The 21,024-nt window shown below is 42.5% G+C and overlaps 1 protein-coding gene across 14 annotated transcripts in view; it reads left to right on the plus strand.

Annotated features, from left to right (window-relative positions):
* Positions 1–21,024, plus strand: part of GRIP1 (glutamate receptor interacting protein 1) — a 661,959-nt gene that overhangs the window by 629,530 nt on the left and 11,405 nt on the right. For 10 of the 14 annotated variants that reach the window (XM_073900694.1, XM_073900697.1, XM_073900696.1 and 7 more), the window contains 4 exons: positions 7,356–7,512; positions 8,293–8,404; positions 8,525–8,569; positions 13,380–13,613. In XM_073900694.1, the coding sequence (XP_073756795.1) occupies positions 7,356–7,512; positions 8,293–8,404; positions 8,525–8,569; positions 13,380–13,613 (548 nt within the window). Of the gene's footprint in view, positions 1–7,355; positions 7,513–8,292; positions 8,405–8,524; positions 8,570–13,379; positions 13,614–18,974; positions 19,349–21,024 lie in introns of those variants that run through there. The other 4 variants (XM_073900688.1, XM_073900693.1, XM_073900690.1 and 1 more) reach the window with 3 other exon arrangements.

A 21,024-nucleotide genomic window follows, 5' to 3' on the forward strand; every position in this document is an offset into this window, starting at 1 on the left:
GATTGTGAGTAATGCCACAGTTTTATCTCTTCAAGATACCTACTATATTTCCTTTGGATATATGTGCAGAAGTGGGATTGCTGGATCCATTTTGAGGTCATTTTTATCATTTGTATTTTCTCAGAGAAAAAATCTGTTTTGGGGCGCCTGGGTGGCTCAGTTGTCGAAGCATCTGCCTTCGGCTCAGGTCATGGTCCCAGGGTCCTGGGATCGAGCCCCACATCGGGCTCCCTGCTCCAAGAGGGGAAGCCTGCTTCTCCCTCTCCCACTCCCCCTGCTGGTGTTCCCTCTCTTGCTGTGTCTCTCTCTGTCAAATAAATAAATAAAATCTTAAAAAAAAAATCTGTTTCATACAGGTTTTCAAATGTATTTGCACACAGTTAAGAAATTTGTTTGGGGGCACCTGGGTGGCTCAGTCGGTTAAGCCACTGCCTTCGGCTCAGGTCATGGTCCTGGAGTCCTGGGATCGAGTCCCGCATCGGGCTCCCTGCTCGGCGGGGAGTCTGCTTCTCCCTCTGACCCTCTTCCCTCTCGTGCTCTCTCTCTCTCATTCTCTCTCTCTAATAAATAAATAAAATCTTTAAAAAAAAAAAAGAAAGAAATTTGTTTGATTCTTTTTATTTTCCCGGTTTCTAGAATTATATCCCCAATATTGTTCCATATTTGGTACATTTGTGTTTTTATTCTTTTTTCCCATGAGTATACTGGTAATGGTTTATTTTTATTTGGCATTTTTCCAAAGAACTGACCCTTGCATTATTTATCAGTTCTATTCTTGTTTTCTAAAATAAATTTTTGCTTTTAATCTGATTAAGTTTACTCCATTCTTAGATTTTCTGTTTATAACTAGAATTCGCTGCATAATTCATCTATTTCCATGCTTCCTTGTAGTTTTCATAAAGATTTTGATGGCTGAGAAGAGACCAACATTATGCAGGTGTTGAATCAGGTGTACAAATTTTATTTGTACACCTGAAACTAATATTACACTAGAATTTAAATAAAAAATTAGGGGGAGAAAAGGGACACCAACATGTACAGTCAAAAAGCCCAACTTCCCTTTAATGTAGTTAGGGAACACAACATAGTACATAAAGAGAGTAACACAGAGCAGTATTCTCGACATTGGCAGGGAGGGGGGCTTTTATTTTTCTCATTAATATCTCTTCTGCTCTCTACAAGCTCATGTTTTATCTCCTTCTGTCATGTTGGCTTGCCCAGTTTTCTGTGAGCTCTTATATCTTTGCTTTGATCTCTTGCTTTATAGAGATGATAGTTTCGGTGTGTATTTTTAACATTTTGTGAAGATCTATTTGGTCATATTTATCATTTGCTGCATGGCAGTCTTTTACTCATGAGTATCCTTCATCAGCTATTGCTTTGTTTTTCTGTTCCTTCTCTCCTTTTTTTTTTTTTTAACATTAACTTGGTATACATCTTATGCCAGTTCCTTTTGAATTATTGCTCATCTTTGAATGAGATGACTTCTTTCTAAATCGGAAGTTTGAAAGAAGGTCTGAGACAGAAGAGCCCAAGTTGTGCTCCAGGCTAGCAAAAATTACCCCTCAGTTCACAGTAACGTGTGATGAGTGCATTCTTACTCAGCCCAGAGACTGACAACTGTAGGCTGCCAACAATACAGAATTCCTCTCTGCTAGCGTGCCTCACTGATAGATTGCTTCCTGCAGTTAGTGGTGTATCTGTAGATCTTGTCTTTCCTCCCACCTCCCTGGCTTTACCCTGGTGCACTGATTCTGGGGAAATTCCTGCTACCAGCCTATATAAGCCATTCTAATGTTTCAAACAAAGCATTGTTGTTTTGCTCTTTGCCATGGCCCCTGCTTTGGAAGACTGGGCCCTCTCTGAAATCGCTGGTAATAGGTGTCTCCTCTTGGCTTCTTATCATCACCTTCCACCCCCTGTTTGACTCATGGAATTTGATAACTTTTTTTTTTATGTATTTATGGTTTGAGATTCTAGTTTTGCTGAAGATGTAGTTTATGTTATTTGTCAACCCTTTCTGTTTTGAGGTGATTTCTAGAGAAGGTAGAGAACCATTTTGCTCTGCCATTTTAAAACCACATTCTCATCTAAACACTTTGAATATTTCTTGGCTAGAACAATTACAAATAGTTATATAAATGCATGATGTGATTTTCTCATTCTTAACAAAACTAGATTTTTAGGAAACAAATTAGGCAAGGAATTATCTGGCTCGCTTTCCTATACTAAAATTGCGTTCCAAAAATGAAAGTAATGGCAGGAGCTACAGTCCCAAAACTGTAGAGTTGAAGACTGAATTCCAAAACCATTCTGTGATTTCAGATTTTATGAATATGAACCAACATTGTTTAGTTCGCTTTTTAAAATTAATACTGAGTGTGAATTAAGAGCTACAAATGTAAGATATTAATCTGTCCAATATTGTAGTACTGAAAACCAAATAGTACACTGTTGGAATATGAGAATTTTACAAGTATCTGAAGTATGGTTACCCTCAAAATAAAAATCATTGTACCAAGATTCCGTATGCTATTAGAAGTGCCAACATTTGTGAAGACTTATTTTCCATGACACTAATGCATAAAACTAAACATTACTCTCAATGAAAGGAATCTAGACTGAATTTTATACCTTGTATCAGTGTGCTTTGGCTGCTATAACAAAATAGCAGAGACTGGGTGGCTTAAACAAAATAGAAATTCATTTTCCACTGCCTAGAAGGCTAGAAATCCAGGATCAAGGTATCAGGTATGGTTTCTCCTGAGGTCTATTTCCTTGGTTTGCAAATGGTTGCCTTCTCCCTTTCTCACATGGCCTTTCTTCTGTGTGTGCTCATCCTTGGCATCTCTTGTGTGTGTCCAAATTTTCTCTTCTTATAAGGACACCAATCAGATTAAACTATGGCCCCAGCTTATAACCTCATTTAACCTTAATTACCCCTTTAAAGGCTCTTTCTTTAAATACAGTCACATTGATGGCTAAGGCATCGATATATGGACTTAGGTGCAGATATAATTCAGTCCATAACACACCTCACATTATGATACAAAGGATAAAAACAAATATTGAAACCTAGATTGAAAGAAGGAAAGAAGGAAGAAAAGAAAGAGGGAGGAAAAAAGAAAGGAAGATTTCCAATTCTAAATATAAAGGGTAATTACTTAGGAAATACACTTTTTAAAATTACATCTATCTTTCAATGTGTTCTTTTATCAATTTTGAATTTAAAACCTAGCTTCCAGTATCATCCCCGCATTTTAATTTAATTTAATGTGCTCACACCATCATTCAGTAAAAACAATTATATAATTATATTTCTGGTAGTTGGTTTTTTCTTACATGTGGGCTGCCTCATTCATTCCATTCCTCCTGTGGCTTTTAAGTTTGATTCCCTGTGTAAAGGGATAGTCCTCAGGGCTCTGAACTTCTCAACTATGGCAAGCAGCTTGTCTTTACTTAATTTCCATCAGACATTCCCTATTTTAAATTATGCAATCATCCTCCACCTACATCAGTTAGGGATTGAGTTCACTTACATATGAAAGAAAATACAAATGATGGTGTTTAAACAAGTTAGTTATTTTTCTCCCACTGTAGTAAAGACCCTGGTTGAGGCAGGTGGCCCGCAGTATCATTAGGACCCAGCCTCTCCTACCTCCAGCTTCACGTATCTCCTGTCTCTCCATTCATTGCTGTCTGTTGTGGAGGCTACTTTTAGGCACACAGGCTTGAGCAACAGAATGCAGAAAGGGTCCATAGCGCCCCCTGGCTGGATACAGACAGGCCCAACAGGCAACCCACCTTAAGATAGCCAGGCACAGTCACCAAAAAAAGGGAGAATTTCATAGGTCGCCACACCTTCCCCCTTTAAAAGCAGCCCCCCCCCCGCCTCAGGGCAAACAGCCTCTCCCATCCTGTCCTGCTCACTGCTCTCTGGCAGTGGATTCAATAAACTTCTACCGCCTTTGTTCTGCCTCAGGTGAATCCTTTCACTGCCCATACCGTCTGCCTCCAGCCAATTGTCACCCTACATTTGGAGGCCCTCCCAGACACCACATTTAGACACCACACCTTTGTTATAAAACCTTCATCAGGCCTGAAATATTTACTTCCTCACCATCTCCTTACTTTGAGTATATTACTATCAATGATCTTTTAAAAAAATAAACTAAATCTAATCTTGCCCCTCCCTTAAAAAACAAACCAACATAACGGTACTCAGTTTAAACCAGAGTTCTTTGTAATCTAGTTCCCAACCACTCATCAATCTCATCTCCCGATAGTTCCTTGTAGTACCTTTTATTCTACACATCCTGAGCTTCTCACTACTCGCCAAGCACAGCACTAGGTAGGTTACTCAATATGTTAATATCTTCATCAATCCCCGCCTTTATCCATTCTAAATCAGTGGAGAAGTAGAAATGGAGTCAGCTATGGATGAAAATATCAACTATTTTTGTTTCTTGTTTTGTTTTGTTTTGTTTTGCTAGAAAGCTGGGTTGGACATGCAGCCAGAATCAGTTGCTGTCTCCCTACTCCTAACCCAAGTCTAGATGTTAGGATGTGAATGAGAGGGAAGTCAGATCTAAAAAACTAACTGTAACCCAGCATATCCGTTGGATTGATTTAACTGAATAGAACTGAATACCCTAGTATTACAGTGACATAAATCATTTTTAAAAAGTAGGCATTTCAGAGCTGGCATATAACTCTACAGTGTCCTCGAAGACCCATGCTCTTAAATTTTTCTTCTTTATTATGCCTAGCACTTGGCTTCTATCTTTGGACTTACCACATGGTCCAGGATGGTTACCAGGGTACCAGTTATTTCACCTACATTCCAGGCAGCATGAAAGAGAAGGAAACTGAGATCTTGAGAAGTTGAATGGCTTAGCACATAATAAAAGTGATGGGCATCTGTATTTATTAAAACCTCATTATGTGTGAGAGTTTGTGTGCGTTATTCTCAGTCCTCATGTCAAGCTGGTGAGGCACATAGGTATGGTTACCCATATCTTACACTGAGGTGAATTGGCTGAGGCTACAGAGCAAGGACGTGGCAAAGCTGGGATTTGGACCCATGTTTCTTACTCAGTCCCTGTGCCAGCACAGCATGGATCCAGGTCTTTTGAGCCTATATCTAACCCAGGGATATTTGAATCTTATCCCCTCTTCATGCCCTGCTTTGTTGTAATGCAATAATCATTTAATATTGCTTACTAACACAAGGCACCCTTGGTGTAGGCAGACATGCTTTTCGAGGGAGGTGTTTCCCGAGTAACGAACAATGCTGCCCATCTGCTCAAGGCCATCCTTACATTCTTGCCCAATCACCAAGAACTACTTGCAAACAACAGTTGGAAGGAAAATCAGAAAGTTAATCTGCCCAGTTTAAAACATGTTGGAATTTCCCCAGGGAACTGATTGATCAAACAGGTTAATGCTTATCAGAAAAGGATACCTAGCATTTGGCTCTTAGCAAGTTGAAAGCTAGTTAAGGGAAGTGAGGCTTCCCCTAACACTTTTTGTATCACAAAAAGGGAGACTTCACTTATTTGGGGGGTTGGTTTCTCTCTGTGGGAAGGAGAAAATGGATAGCCTGTAAGAGAAAATCAGGAGAAATGCAGTGATTTGCAGCACTCCCCTTCAAGAAGAGACCCGTGCATTTCCTTAATTCAGTGCTTCCAACAGAAAACAGCACAATTGATCGCACAGAATTTCTTCCCAAATAGCTAGCCATACTTCTGTTATTACCCAGGAAGAAAATGAGATATCAAACTGTAAATATTTTCTCTGCGCCAAAGACTCCTAATGCTTGGTATCTTAAAACAGAAGGTCCACTGAAGGTTCTTGCAGCTCTGGGCATTCCCCTGCATTCTTGAGATCAAGTCCTTTTGATCAGAGCATTATCCTTTGGGCATCCTGCTTCCTCTGCACTCTATTAGTAAGGATGACATTATAGGTTCTAACAAGTGGAGGGAAAGTGAGTAGTAAGACGAAACAGGGATGCCGTGGTGACAGTCATCTTATGTGATACGCTCGTTTCATTGTATGTGAAAATGGCAGCCAAGGCCTGTTTGCTGTATTAACTATTTTGGGTTTTGGGAGGTTTTTTGTTTGGTTTTTGTCTTAATAGTTTTTAAACACAGTAAGAAATACATATTATATTGCAACCTGGTACACACATGTAAACACATACAGACACACACACACACACACACAGTGGGGTCACAACCCGAAATGGTGGATGGAGCTATGTATCATGATTATAGCACACGCTGTAGAGTCAGACCTGCCTGCAAGCCCCTGCTCCCCTATTTAAATTTTGAAAAGAATTTTGAAAAACCGCATACCCCGTCACACATTTAAAGTTGTCATGTCATTTTTTTCTCCCCAAATTTAAATACTTGCAAAGACTATAATTTCTAGCTGGTCATTAATATGCCTTAACATATTTTTGTCAAAATCAGGAACCACAGAATTAGCTCAAATTTATGGAAAATGTCCATTTTATAACCCAATTGCCAAAGCCATTCCACCCTGCCTCACCTATCAAGTGAATCGGACTTAACTCCCTGTCAGAAAGGAAGTCAGTTTTCATTTTGTAATTCAGATAAACATAATAATGTGCCCACCTCCCACCCCGACAACTGTTTTGGATTCTAACTCTGAGGTGCAGAGAGACAGGCAGGTTCGGGGGGAGGGAGAAGCCTTACCAGGAGTCTGTGCCTGGTTGAATCAAGGCGCTGCTCCCAGGAGACCTTCTCTCAGGAGCAGAGCTTTCCCAAATTATTCCTTGATATGACGACTGGGGGTTTTTGCGTCCCAGAGCCAAGCTCCTTCAAAAGGTTTGAGATACATCCTGTAGGTGACACAGGGTATCTGGGCAGGAAGTTCAGCGTTCTGACTTTCTAGAATTTGCTCTAGAAAGGGTTGGATACGGGTCTTGTGGGCACCTCCCCACATGGCCCAGCAGATTTCTTGCCCAGAGAGAGCAGGGCAGGAGCCCTAATAAAAACAGATCCAATCAAAAACTAATGATGTAATGTATGGTGATTAACATAACCATAAAAAATTAAAAAAAAGAAAACAGGTCCAACACGGTGGGCTCTCCTGCTTGGGTCTAAAGGTCTTACCTCAGAGCTGTTGTTGGAATCAGTTAACATAATGCGTGTGACTGTGTTTTGCCTGTAAGGCTTGGGTATTATCTTGATGGCCTTTCTGGTCCCAAATTCAGTTAACATCAGCTGCCTCAAGTGAACTAATGGAAACCGCAGAAAAAGACAAATTACCAAACAGACCCTCTCCAGTTCTTCTTAGAAACAGAAGGTAACACCTGATTTTTGTTTCAGGCTCTGGCTTTCAGGCCTCAGGCTACAACTTCAACACTTACGAGTGGAGGGGTTCGAAGCAGAGAGGCAGCCTGTCCCCAGTCACTAAGCCACGAAGCCAGACTTACCCAGACGTGGGGCTGAGTAATGAAGACTGGGACCGGTCCACAGTCAGTGGGTAAGGTTTTCATCAACTGCTGCCTGTCCAAACTGCTTTGCGGCCATTAGCCCAGATCTGAATCTGTCTACTTCCGGTGGCACATATTGCTAGCATCGGGAGCATGACAGAAACCGCTCATCACACCAGCCCCTGGCAGGATTCAGAGACCTGTGCCTGCCCAGCAGGAGCGTGGCATCACCCCCACAGCAAGGCAGGAGCTCAGTTTCCCCTAATGAAAACAATAGTAGCACATGGGAAGATCTCTATCTGTAAACCCTGTCCTCACTCTCTGACTAGTATCCTCTCTTTTCCTTTAAAAGGTTGCTTCACGTTAATTTACATTAAAAAAAAATACATCAAGGATCCCATAGTTTGAATTGAGATATATTTTAGTATTTTGTTCCTTACCAAAATATTTTAAGGAAATTCATAAAAACTGATAGCCCTTAAATGATCTATACTGATATTTATAAGTGAGGAACCATTTTTCTCTTGGAAGTTTGACTTCTCTTTCACCAGGCAGAGCCGCTGAAAGATATTTCCCCATGACGCCATGCTGATGCGGTTCAACCTACAGTAGCCATGAAAACTCAAATTCAGTTAGTAAGACCGTGGTCCTTCCCTCTGTTCTTTGAGATACTTTGCGTTTTCGAAAGCAGCCTCACTTGGAGGTTACAGTTGGAAGAAAGCCAGATCCCAAAAGAATCTCCCATGTTTTGGGTGTGTGAGAGAGGAAAAAGAGAGATTCTAGATTATGTCTGGCAAGTTCTCAACCCGGACTGTGCTTTTTGATGACAGTTTCACAGGGGCTCCCGATAATTCGGAGGCTGAACAAGAGGAGAACTTCTGGTCCCAAGCCCTGGAGGATTTGGAAACCTGTGGACAGTCGGGAATTCTGAGAGAACTTGAGGTAGCCTCGGTCCTGCTACTTACCTTTATTGTTTCTACATTCATTTTTTTTTTTTTTTGGTCCTTTTGAGTTTGCATTTATCACATCAGTTCATTTAAAAGCTTTAACCCCTTTCCACAGGAGAAAGCTGACAGGCGTGTGTCTTTGAGAAACATGACTCTCTTGGTAGCTACCCTTTATGTTTATATTTTTGCTTGTGAAGCTGCCTTCCCTGCCCCCTTGCCTTCTGGATAGCAATTTGATTTTATTCAGTGCAGTTGAAAGTATTTATTTCCCCACTTCCACCCCCCACCCCGAGCTTACTGACTTGTGGCTTCTGCCATTGCTCCCTGCTAACCTTTGACTGTACCTGTTTGCCACTGAGTCGCTGGGGAGGGAGCTAAGCCCCCCAGCAGTGGCACATCTCATTCTCGGAGCTGCTTTAGAAAGGTTTCTTTGGCATGTTTTCATTTGTACCTGGTATAGCAATTAATTTGATCGTGAAGAGGAACATAAGAGGAAATTTTATTTTATTTTGTTTTGTTTTGCCCTTAAAGTAGATGACAATGCAGCTGGTGAAAAAGGCCAGCCTGTGTGAAAAGCAGCCAAAATATTACACAGTACTTTGCTGTTAATTGCAAATCCTGATTCCATATTAACTTAGTGTGAATTCTGGGAGTTGTGGCGAGATGGAACATAGTAGCTGGACTCCTGGTGAGTTCTTTAATCAAAGCCATGAATTTGCTGACAATATTCACACTTTGGTCTAGGAGGTCCTGGACTGTTTCCTTTTATGTTCTTTTAAATTTTCTGAGCTGTAAAAAATAGAGTGGCAAAAGTCTCATTTTTATTTTGATGTCATATGAGGTCCCCAAGTCACCATAAGGAATGTGAATGGCATAAGTGGGTGAAACTGCAATTCTAAAACAAATACTCATCTTTGTATTATTTTGCTTCTCAATTGCATGTGTGGATATTTGATGTGATTCTAATGTTTGTGAATCTGCAAAGAGAATTATGAAGGAAAATATTAGTTTGAATTTATAAATATAGTATTACCTGGCATGAATTGAAACTTCAGAGCACAGTTGAAGGTCCTGGAGATGGATAATGCTATAAAACTTAAATAAATTAAGACATTAGCAATTGATTCCTTTTTAGGCAACTTTCAAAAAGAGTAAAATGCTTAAGTATCAGCTGGCTTATTTAAACTTTTACCACTTCCTGTACCTAGAATGATTAGCAGAAGGGGCCCAACTGGATAATGAGCTCAATTCACAATTCTTGAACATACCCTTGCTTTTGAAAGCATGTTTGGCTCATACGCCTTCTTCACTTTGCATTTTGCTATTTCTCTTTTAAAGAAGCAGCTATTCTTCTAATAGCTTCTTTTATAGCAGGTAAAACAAGGGTGATGTAAAAAGTAACACCATGAGATTGGGTTTTCTCCCAGAAGTTGAGTTATCTAAAATGAAAACAACATCTCTGAGCATAGAAGTTATGTTGCAATAGCCTAGAAACTTTTTCTAACCTAGCTTCAGGCAGGTGTAGCCCTTGAAATTATAACTCCAGAAAAGAAATGGGTTGAATCTATAAGCCAAAAGGAAATTAAAGCCCTCAACAAGGAAGAATGATTGGCAAATCTATAAATTAAAAGTCTCACTTATACTTGTATCACAAAGAGGATTCATTTACTAGCTTAATGAACTCTGATCTCTTGATTGTAAATGTTACAATGCAAAAAAGTATCCTTGGAGCAAGTTTCCTGCATGTGAAACTTACGTCCAGTATTAAACGTTACAGTATACTATAACCCCAATGAGTAATGGTTACAGTTGAAATGGAAATGAAAACTATGCATGGCATTCTCCCCATTAGCTAGCAGTTATTTAGGTTCAACTTTAGCACTGAAAAATGTACAGTTTTAACAAAAGAGAAAAATTCAAACTAAGACTTGGGACAAGTTACTTAATCCGTCTTATGAGATATTTATTCTATAAAATAAGGGGATTATAATGATTAATGCTTATAAGGCACTTAACACAGAACATAGCACTTAATAATTCAATAGAAATTATTATTTTGCCATTTTTATTAATGAACACTGCCTTAACTGGTTTTTGTTTAATATAGGAAGAAGACTTAACTAAATATAAGCTAGAAAGCCCTTGAACATACCCCGCTAAGTTTTATGTATATCAGTTATCTCATTGATAATGGGGGGGATTATAACTATACACTATGAATTGTGCAAAGTGGGAACAGGCAATAGATAATCCTGAAGTGAAAACAAATCTTAGATAATTTAAAGTAATTAAATTTTATTTTAGTTTTTATATTTATGTTTTAATTTTTATATTGCTTCATAGTAATTCAATTGAAGTTCATAAGATTTTTTATTTTTTATTAGGCAGCGAGAGAGTACAAGCAGGGGAGTACAAGAGAGTACAAGAGGGAGAGGGAGAAGAAGGCTCCCTGCTCAGCAGGGAGCCCTATGTGGGTCTCGATCCCAGGATCCCGGGATCATGACCACAGCCGAAGGCAGACGCTTAACCCGCTGAGCCATCCAGGCACCCCTGGAAGTTCACTTTAAACAAAGCAATCAAGCTGTGCTTTGAAACCTTGCCTCCATCAGAACTCTTTCTAGATCAGTTTGGAACTTCTGTAGTGGCCAAAGCTCAAACCATTATCTCCCTATTGTAGTGATTAAGTATTTTATCTCCAACATGTTTCCCACTGATCCCATGAAAAATGAATATAAAAAATAGATGTGAACAAAGCCAATAATTTGTCTAAGTAGGTAAAAAACCAGAGATGGATGGTCACCACTGCAAGAAAATAATCACTGGGTGCTGTCACTTACAGTGGACAAACAGAGAAATGCTTTCAGTGAGTTAAGTGCCATAAATAAAGGATGTCCCATGACACCAACAAAGCCAGGAGTCAAAAACTTTCCATTTTAAAAAGAGATTTAACTGAAATAAACCATAATATGGATAATCCACATTGGCTTACATATTAGGGTTTTTTTTTAAATCTCCTAAAAAGTCAATTTTATATGTTTCAACTGAATACTTGACTGCGAATCTAGCCTGGGAATAAGGATTCTGGAATCCGAGTGTGAGGGCTGCAATCCCAGAGTCTTGGGCAGCTTGCTCACCTTATCCAGGCATCCCTTTCCATGACTGAAGTGGGAAGGTATGATAACTCTAATACATATCATAGAGACTTACCACAAGTATTAACTGACATTCTACAGACACATATATATGGTACTGAGCACATGTTAATGGTCAATGACCAGTAAGGTTTTTCTTACGACTAAAATTTTCTTTTTCAAAATTATCAATACAATAACTAACCTAGTCAGGATATTGATAAGATAACTGGTTTTGTTCCTTTTTCAACGGAGTCATAGATATATGTACATGTGCGCCAATACTTGGCTGCAATTCAAAGATCTCTTTACTGGTGTGTGTGTAGCCGAACACCAGGTCACTTGGAATTACAAAATCTTAGAGAGATAACAAATGAAAACTCTATCACGTTGCAGTGTTCCCTCTTGATCAATAATTTTAGATGGTGCCCTTGGCTCATTTACTACTTGGGTGACCTTGGGTAAGTCAGCCTCTGTGTGCCTCAGTTTCTGCACCTACAAATTGGGAGTCATAACAGTGTCCATCTCAAAGTTGTTGTGTGGCTTAAGTGGGCAAACACAAGGACTCAACAAAGGATGCTCTGCTACTTTTAGCATGAGTATGAATGTAAACCACTAGATCACAGCGTAGCCAGCAACACAGCCTGTGGAGTTTGTTTTCTGGTCCCATGGCCTCAGGCCGACTCACCAGTGCTGGTTTACCATCATCATTCAACCGTCATACCAAGGAGGATGGAGCTGCCTTACAGACATGTTTTCAGAATTTTAGCATCCTCTAACCATGAGAAATGAACATCCGCAGCATGACATTGGTTTCAGATGCTTTTTTAGTTTCACTTCCAAGACTCAGTCATATTTGGGGTCTAATCTTGCTTCTCCTTGCATATGAACTTTTTTTTTAATATTTTATTTGTCAGGGGGAGAGAGAGAGAGAGAGCACAAGCAGGGGGAGCGGCAGAGGGAGAAGCAGGCTCCCCGCTGAGCAGGGAGCCCAATGCAGGACTCGATCTCAGGGTCCAGGGATCACGACCTGAGCCGAAGGCAGACACTTAACCAACTGAGCCACCCAGGTGTCCCGCATATGAACATATTTGAATCTGAACAAACTTCCCTGTTCACTGGTAAAATCCAATCCAAGTTTCCCAGCTTTTGAGCAAAGAGTTGAATCCAGTAGCACAATAAATGATTACTCTTTGACCTTTGACTATCTCCCACAAAGACCATTTCTAAGAAACGTGGACCTACGCCAAATGGTGTGGAGACCTAGCTGGTTCTACAAGCTTCTAGGACAGGCCACGTGGCAAAGGAAAGACAGTGTACCAGTGGTAGGCGGGCAGCATTGGCTATTGCCTATCAATAGCCCTGTTTTAGCCCATTGTTACCTCTAGGTAGGACTAGAGGCAGCATTGCCAATAGAGACCGCCTGGTTCCATTGAAAAGTTCTTAGTCCATTTCTGTAAGATATATTGAAGTTGCTTCATGAATCCCATCTTTAGAGCCCACTCAGTGGAAAGTTAATGCTTAAAATGTAGTTTGCAGTGAGCAAATGTTATAGCTTTTCAATTTGCCTCAAAACTGCCAGGGGTGGTATTTGATTAAATAAACCCAATGGCTTAAGTACTTAAGTTGGATTTGAGATGTGTATTATAAATGTCACTTGGAAAGCATTTTCCCAGACTTTCATAGTTCAATTAGTACGTCCATTCTCCGGCCTTTGGTTGTGCCCTGAAGAGACTGTATTTTGACTGGGCAGAAGGAAAAATGTGCTTAGTGTTGAGCAACCAAACCCTTTTTCTTAGTCCGCGGCATAATTGTTTCTGAAAATTGTCAATGCCACAGGCGACAATCATGTCGGGGAGCACGATGAGTTTGAATCATGAGGCCCCAACACCTCGCAGTCAGCTGGGGCGACAGGCCAGCTTCCAGGAACGGAGTAGCTCGCGGCCGCATTATAGCCAAACAACTCGGAGCAACACCCTGCCCACAGATGTGGGCAGAAAGTCTGTCACCCTGAGAAAAATGAAACAAGAAATCAAGGAAATCATGTCCCCAACTCCTGTGGAGCTGCACAAGGTCAGGATGCTTTCTTCCTTTTCCTTCATCCCATTTAGCAGCCATTCTGCCCAGTGTGAGCGCCCAGGGGGGCGAGCATGGGAATGACACTCTACCGTGGGCTCAGCCAGGGACGGAAGCCAGAGAGAGCCAAAAGGCACATCATCAGAGACTCGGTTCTCAAAATGTGATCTTTGGGAGGTTATTCCGTAGAGCAGGGACAATTCACTTTGGAGCAATGAATTTACTGAAAATGTAGTCTTGGCCAAAACCTTACAAAAGTTGGAGGCTTCGGTATCCTGTGGAGTTTAGATGAATTGGTTTGTCATTCCAACCTCTTTGGAAGTGGGAGAAGGATTTCCTAAGTGTCATACACTCGTAGCTTCATTGAAAAGGAGTTTCAGGTTGAATGTAGGAATGCTTAATCTTTAATGACAGACTTAGTGGGTGGTTATATTACGCAGAAGACATGAAGTTCCCTTCGAGACATAATTTAGAGTCTTGGGTCAGGACAGGGCGAGTCCTGGTATGTTCCGTCTTGGCCTGTGATGGTTGCCTCACCTGACTTCATGGAAGAACCTACTGTGCCACACAGAGCTGAATCTCAGTTGCTGGCAGAGTTTGAACAAGGCAGATGCAAGTGACAGTGTTTGCAGAAACCCGGAGCAAGGAGAGCAGAGCTCTGATTTTCTTCCGTAGAACTAATGCTTTATTTTTAGTTAATACATAAAGATGTATAGATGGCCATAATCTCACCCCACTTTTCTTGAGAACCAAGACCTTCTCTGTAGTTAATACTCTGTTAACGAGAAATGAGTTATTTGTCTTACCCAGAAAAGCAAGTAAATGTTGGATTGAGAGGAAGTAACAGGCCAGCCACTCCCTTTTTCCTCTGAAGTCTTCAATTTCCCTAAGCACCCTTTAAAAGATATTTTATATCTTTTTGCAGCTATTTATTTTGCCGCTGACAAAGGTTGTGGTGCAAGAGAGACTAGAACGGGAAGTTGAGTTCTCAACCTTGTGTTCCAATCCTGGGGTGATTCTTTTACCACTCATTCACTCATTTAATACACATATGCTGCACATTCATTCACTGACCCAGTGTATTGTGCATCCCCGTGGGGCATGGAGTCTAATGGGGAAACTGGCTGGGAAGCAGTGGGAAGATGGTGAGGTAGGTACAATGAGAGAGGCAAGAGTAGGCTGCCTTGGGGGACAGAGGGTGGACCCTCACCCACTACAGAAGAGACAGGAAAGGCTTCTTAGAAGTAGGTGTGGACTCTGCAGGAAGGTGGAGGATATTCTGAGCCCAGAAGGAAGCTTGTGCAAAGAGATGTCGGGGATGGTGGCATGTTGAGGGAATTTCTAAAGCCTGGAATTGGAGGCTTGTGCATTCAGCGGCATTACAGACTTACAGAAAAGCAAAGAAGTGTCTGATATTTTAGGATGGGGACACAGGTTTAGACCCATGTCACAAGTTAGCTTGTTTTTCCAGTTTCCCTGAATTGAGGCATCTGTTTGGAACACACCAGCCATCACGGCCTGTCAAATGTCCTAAGATGCTAATTGACAAAGCCCATGAGGAGGCTGTAAGGTCCCCTCTGGTGGTTACATAGCAGAAGCTATCAGGTCTGTGCTAATTCAGCTGTACCAGGAAGAAGTGAGCCTCACCCGATTCCCTCAGGTGTCTAAGAATACTGCCCACCCCTCTTCTCAAAAATTCTCCTGCCCAGGCAGAGTGGGGCATGCTTGATAACCTCCCCCCCCACCGCCTTCAGCCCCAAAGGGAAAGGATACCAGCAGGTATTGAGTTCCTATTATATGCTATACTCTATATTTTTAGCCCTTGCAATAGCACTTCTTAGCAGATATGTATTATCCCCCTCTACAGGATAGGGAGATAGCAGGTATAAAATAGAGTCATTTTTCCTTCTAGAGTGAGGCATTTGCCTCAAAGGGAGATTATTGATAGTCCGCCAGTACAAAGACCCATCGGTCCATCCCTCCTGCACTGAAAGCATTTAGCAAAGATAATGATGAGAAATTGGGTGTGCAGGTCGTTAGAGCTGAGATTTAAAAAAAGTGCCTGTGCTGAAAATCGATCTTATTTTTTTAAAAAAAGGCCTCCTCCACATGCCAGCACAATGGGTGGCAGCGTGGGGACTGGTTGGAACATCTGTGTGGCAGAGTGTGACCTGGGAGGACACCGGATCACACACACGGTTGGGCCAAGACCTAAGCCACAGGATGCTTCTTTTTGCCTTCGCTTCATCTCCCCTTAGTGGTGGCAATAAGTGCGTCTCCCATGTAGCTTCTCTTTTCTTCTGAATTGGTCCCAAACAAAATAGGAGTCTCAAAAGTAGATGGTGTCCTGGGCATCCTAAGGCACAAAAAAAAGATCTAGTGAAGTGAAAGGCAGCTAGGGAGTGTGCAGCCTGGCAACATGGGATTCTGGGAGTGGTGTCTGCTCACGTCCCGGGTATCTTTTCCTTTTGTAAGTGATTCAGTGCTTCTGTCAAGCCATCTACGTGTTGGCTGTTACATACGTTCTCCAGTGCTGAAGTGCATGAGAGGAAAAGTCATTTGATCCTGCACGTGGGTGACTTTTGAACACTGCAGGATCACCTGACTCCATGAAAAAGCACAGTGACTTGTTGATGGAATTGAGTTCTCCTCCCAGTGGGGTACTACTAGCTTATAGGGGTTTTTTTTAGCTTATTTTTCCTTTGTAAAAATGAGGGAAAGGCACTCTGGTGGCTGGTGGCGTGGAGAAGGCTCAGGGAATTAGAAAAACATTCCTTCTTCAAGTTGAAGATAATCCCAAGCTGGATGCATAGCTTAAGGAGTGGAATGAGGGCTGGTTTTCAGTTCCCTGAGTCCCCTTGGTGGCCATTTCCAAATGGATCTGGTGGAGGAATTCCCAAGGGGCTGCAAAAACCAAGGTGGAGAGGCCGGATGAAGTCAATAGCACACCAGGCTTGGTGTCATTTTCCGGCTGCCATCTTTCTCATGGCTGTTGGCTACTTGGTGAAATCTGTCTCCTTGAGGGCAGGTGGCAGATCTGGTCATGTCTGAGCCAGCACCTACAAACTCATACTATGCTTCATGAGAAGCTGGATCCAGAGGATGTGAATGAATGGGCAAGTATCCATCCTCATTCCGGGAGAGAAAAAAATAAAAAGCAAAAGCAGCTCCATCTCTGGATGACGGGTTACTAACATCATCTTCCAACAGTGTGGGCTTATCTTCCAGTTTCTTGGGTTTCAGCTTCTTTCCATTGTTTCCCCATGACTTTCCACCCTGTCCTCCTTGCCATTCCTTCTCTTTCTTCAGACCTTCAGAAAGTCCCAAGCTCAGGTCAGGGTCTATATGGTTTTCTTTCATTTCACATCATCTGCTGTGACTGAGGCCCTTCCAGGTCTGGGCAAGTCTTCCTTCAAGTTGTCTACATCCACTCCTGAACCCTAAAAGCTAGCTGTCCCTCATGACACTTGGAACGAACATAGCAACGCAGCCCCACTTCCTTTTCTGGCTGTGTGGATGGGGAAGGGAGTTAGAACTGGCAAGATGATTGGATATTTAGTAGGGGGTGAGGGGGCGGTGGTGGAAGGAGTCACAGGGAAGTGACACTCAGGGCCCCTCAGTATTTGTTGGCTGAGATGATCCGAAACGCATCTTACCTCCCAATTCAGGACATGCAAACATCCACGCTCATAGATGGAATGAATCTGAAACTTGACTGTATGGTTTATGTCAAACATTTTCTATTTTTAATTTGTTCTTTTTTCAAATACTATCATATTAAGCTGATTTCAAAATTTATTAATGGGTCTCAATCAAAAGTTTGCAGACTACTCCCTTAGTAGTTTGGCATAAAAACCTCTGATGATCTCCCCCATGATTACATGGCATGCTTATTAAAATTCAGTTTCCTAAACCCCACCCAGTCTTGCCCGGTCAGCATTTTCTGGGAGTGCAGGCCAGGAAGCTACTTTTAGCAATCTCTTCAGTGGATTCTTTTGCACCCTAAAGACTGAGGATCACTCCTTTAGGTTTTGCTAACAGAGGTGATTATTCTGTTTCATGGAAATCATTGGCAGCGGCTGGGTGGCAGGGGAAAAGGAAATGAGGTTGCATCTTCGGCCCTGCAGCTTCTGGGTTTTATCTTTAAAATGAATTCTGGTTTGTACTATAGCTTATCACAGATTCTTTCTCTTTACAGGTAAGGAGCCTGTGATCTTAGCTATAGTTCATTGATAACCCTTTCTTTCCCTTCTGCTGCTTAAATATCCTTTATGTCCACTTGATCTACTTCTGAGATGAAGTCTAGCTTCACTTCTTTACATACCTTAAAGCAAAAAGATTTCTTTTTCTGTAGAGTAGAAAGTTTCCCCAAATTCAGAACACTTGGACATTTCATTTTGCCTTGTCATTTGTGTTTTTTTTTCTTTTTTTAAAGATTTTATTTATTTATTTGAGAGAGAGAATGAGATAGAGAGAGAGAGAGCACGAGAGGGGGGAGGGTCCGAGGGAGAAGCAGACTCCCTGCTAAGCAGAGAGCCCGATGCGGGACTCGATCCCGGGACTCCAGGATCATGACCTGAGCCAAAGGCAGTCGCTCAACCAACTGAGCCACCCAGGCGCCCCGTCATTTGTGTTTTTAAGTAAAATTATATTCCTTAACTCTATGCAGCTATTTGTATTTATCATTTTACAGAAAGGCTTTAAAAATCCTTTTTCAGCACCTATGTTTATTTATGGCTGCTGGTGGCATGACCCTGGGACATTGAAGTCATCTATTAGGACCCCCTTTATTTCTTATAGCAGCTTTGGCTACTCTCAACCTTTTCCCCAGCCAAGCTCACCTTGCATTTTCAATGTATCTGAATGCTTTGAGAGGGGAGCTTTGTTTTTCTTGATATGAGAAAGTTGTTCTTGTCCTTGTAAGGAGTGTTACTTTCAATGCCTAATGGAAGCTTCTTTTGCAATATTCTCCCCAAGTCAGGAAGAGAGGCTCAGCCCTAGGAGGAAATATGAAATAGAAGAACATATCTTATTCATACACATGCGTCTTTCTTCACCAGACATTTGGAGTTGGTACTCGAGATCAAACGAGTCCTCATGGCAGGTCTCGACCTTCTCCAAATAGCTGGTGTCGAATCGTCTTACTGTGGAAGTCCCGAGAAGCTAAAAATGACAAACTGAATATATGCACCTTTGCTCTTGCCTACCCTTTGTCGCTAGCCCCAGTTTCTCTTCCTCCAGGCAAGAAGGGGTATATTAGAAAGAACACAGACTTCGTCGTCAGGCAGACCGAGGTCTGGTCACAGTCTGACAGGCATCAGCCACATCCCTTCTCAGAACCTTGGTTTTCTCCTTTAGCAAAGGAGGGGGCAGGATCCTGCTCGGGAGAGGAGCCTTCACAAATAGCATTTCGCCTGGGGAAGTCCCCGTCCTTCAGAGTCTTGCCTCAGCCAAGCAGTGTCAGAAACCCAGAATATGAGGTCTCCACGGCCTCCCAGCCTGAAAAGCAGATTCAGCCTCAGAGCCCCCGAGATGGAGAAGAAAACCGGACCTGGAATCTGTGTACAGACAGATGGATGCGTGCCCAGTTACCAGTCACTGCCTCGGTCTGACGGGCATATGCTCCCCCTAGAACCGGGGCCAGCTGGTCATCAGAAGGTGGTTGGGGGGACGTGGAATTGTGGAATAAGGGTTGGAGTCTGCGTGTATGTTTTAAATGAGTAAAATGGATCATTCCCTCAGCTTCCTTTGTCTGTGATTCTGTGAAAACAAACTTTTCGAAATGTAAAAGATATAATTCTCTTTTTAAAGATGTATTTATTTATTTGAGAGAGGGGAGGGGGCAGAGGAAGAGAATCTTAGGCAGACTTCCTGCTAAGCTGGGGCCCGTCGCGGGGCTCGATCTCATGACCCTGAGATCATGACGTGAGCCGAAATCAGGAGTTGGTCACTGAACCAGCTGAGCCACCCAGGCGCCCTGATATAATTCTTATAAAAATGATTGGCTTGTGTCTAAAATTTTTGCATGCTTGTTTAACCCTGTGAAGGGGAAGGACAATGGGATGATAAAACTTGTTCAAAGGGGTGATATGTCTCAGTCAGTGAGGGGGAAAAAAAGCAGGAATGCTAGAATAAGATTTCCAAGTTAGGATTAAAGCTGCCCAATGATTTATAGGGAAATAAAAGCCAAGCCTTTGAGGTCATCTTTTCATTGCCACTCTCCCTGGCCGAGTTCAGCCCGCGTCTTACTACTCTTCAGCAAGTTGCCATCCGCCTTTGCAGGGTCCGAGCTCTGAGCACTAGAAAGGTAAGTCCCAACAAAGTTGCAGCCCCCCAGACTCAGATGACCCTCAGGCAGTGTCAGGGCTCCAGTGTGCCTTACTTCTTAGTTTTTGAACTTCATCTTGTCCCTTGGTTGAGGATCCACCACCACGCCTCTTCAGAAATGTTAATAGCTTCCCTTAAGTCTGGCTCTGGCTGGGGATCATTCATCTCTTTCTGATGTTTTTATGTCTCTCTGTGGTGGTCAAATATGTTCATTTATAGGTTGTAAGATATTATCTGTAGGATGTTCACTTACAAATGGTGTGCTCTCTGAGGGTCACTCTGTTCCCCTGGTCCTTGGAGAGTAGCCTGCCAGCCCCCTTCCTTCCCCACGGCTCTGTCCTCTTACCTGGCTGGCTATTGTAAGGATTACATTGATAGTGGTCTTGCCCAGGGCTTGTCTCTTTCTTTCCCTTAAATAGACACAGAGCTCTGTCCTTGTTCTGAGCATCTTTGGAGTGTCTGACCACAGCAACACCTGGAATGAGGAAATAAAATTGAGACCGTCAGCAATCAGTGCAGCAGGGGTTTGGTCCATTGTATGTAACTTGTCATCCTTCCTGAATGGCCGCGAGCCTGGCCCTGAATTCCCACAGGCCCAGGGGGTGAGCGGAGGGCATGCCTCCCACCCAGCGAGGCAGGTGGCCCCTGGAGCCAGGAGGCCCCTAGACCTGAGGAGAATGGAGGTCAGTAGGGTCAGAGGGAATCGGGAAGTGTCAAGAACTGGAGGAGAGCCAGGCCAGGGCAGACCTGGGAGACCGAAAGCAGAAGCAGGAGCAGAGGGAGCAGGTGCTGAGTAACCAGCGGGCAGTCCTGAGAAAAACCCTGGAGCAGAGACTCTGCCAGCCGACTAGCTTGGCAGTGGCTGTGGCACGGGGAAGGGCTGGAGGCAGGGTTGCTGGGTGAACTGGGGAGAGAGACCCTGGGCCCTGAGGCCTCGACTCAGTTTATCCCAAAGATGTTGCCAAAGGTTCTTGGTCTCCTTATGAAAGAATTCAAGGATAGACACACATCATGGTGGACAAGTGACACAAAATTAAACTGTATTAAAGTGAAAGTATACTCTGGAGATGTGAGATTGGGC

This window comes from Callorhinus ursinus, unplaced genomic scaffold (genome assembly GCF_003265705.2).
Source record: "Callorhinus ursinus isolate GAN/ISIS: 27379988/994484 unplaced genomic scaffold, GSC_fseal_2.0 scaffold14, whole genome shotgun sequence".
Lineage (NCBI taxonomy): Eukaryota > Metazoa > Chordata > Mammalia > Carnivora > Otariidae > Callorhinus > Callorhinus ursinus.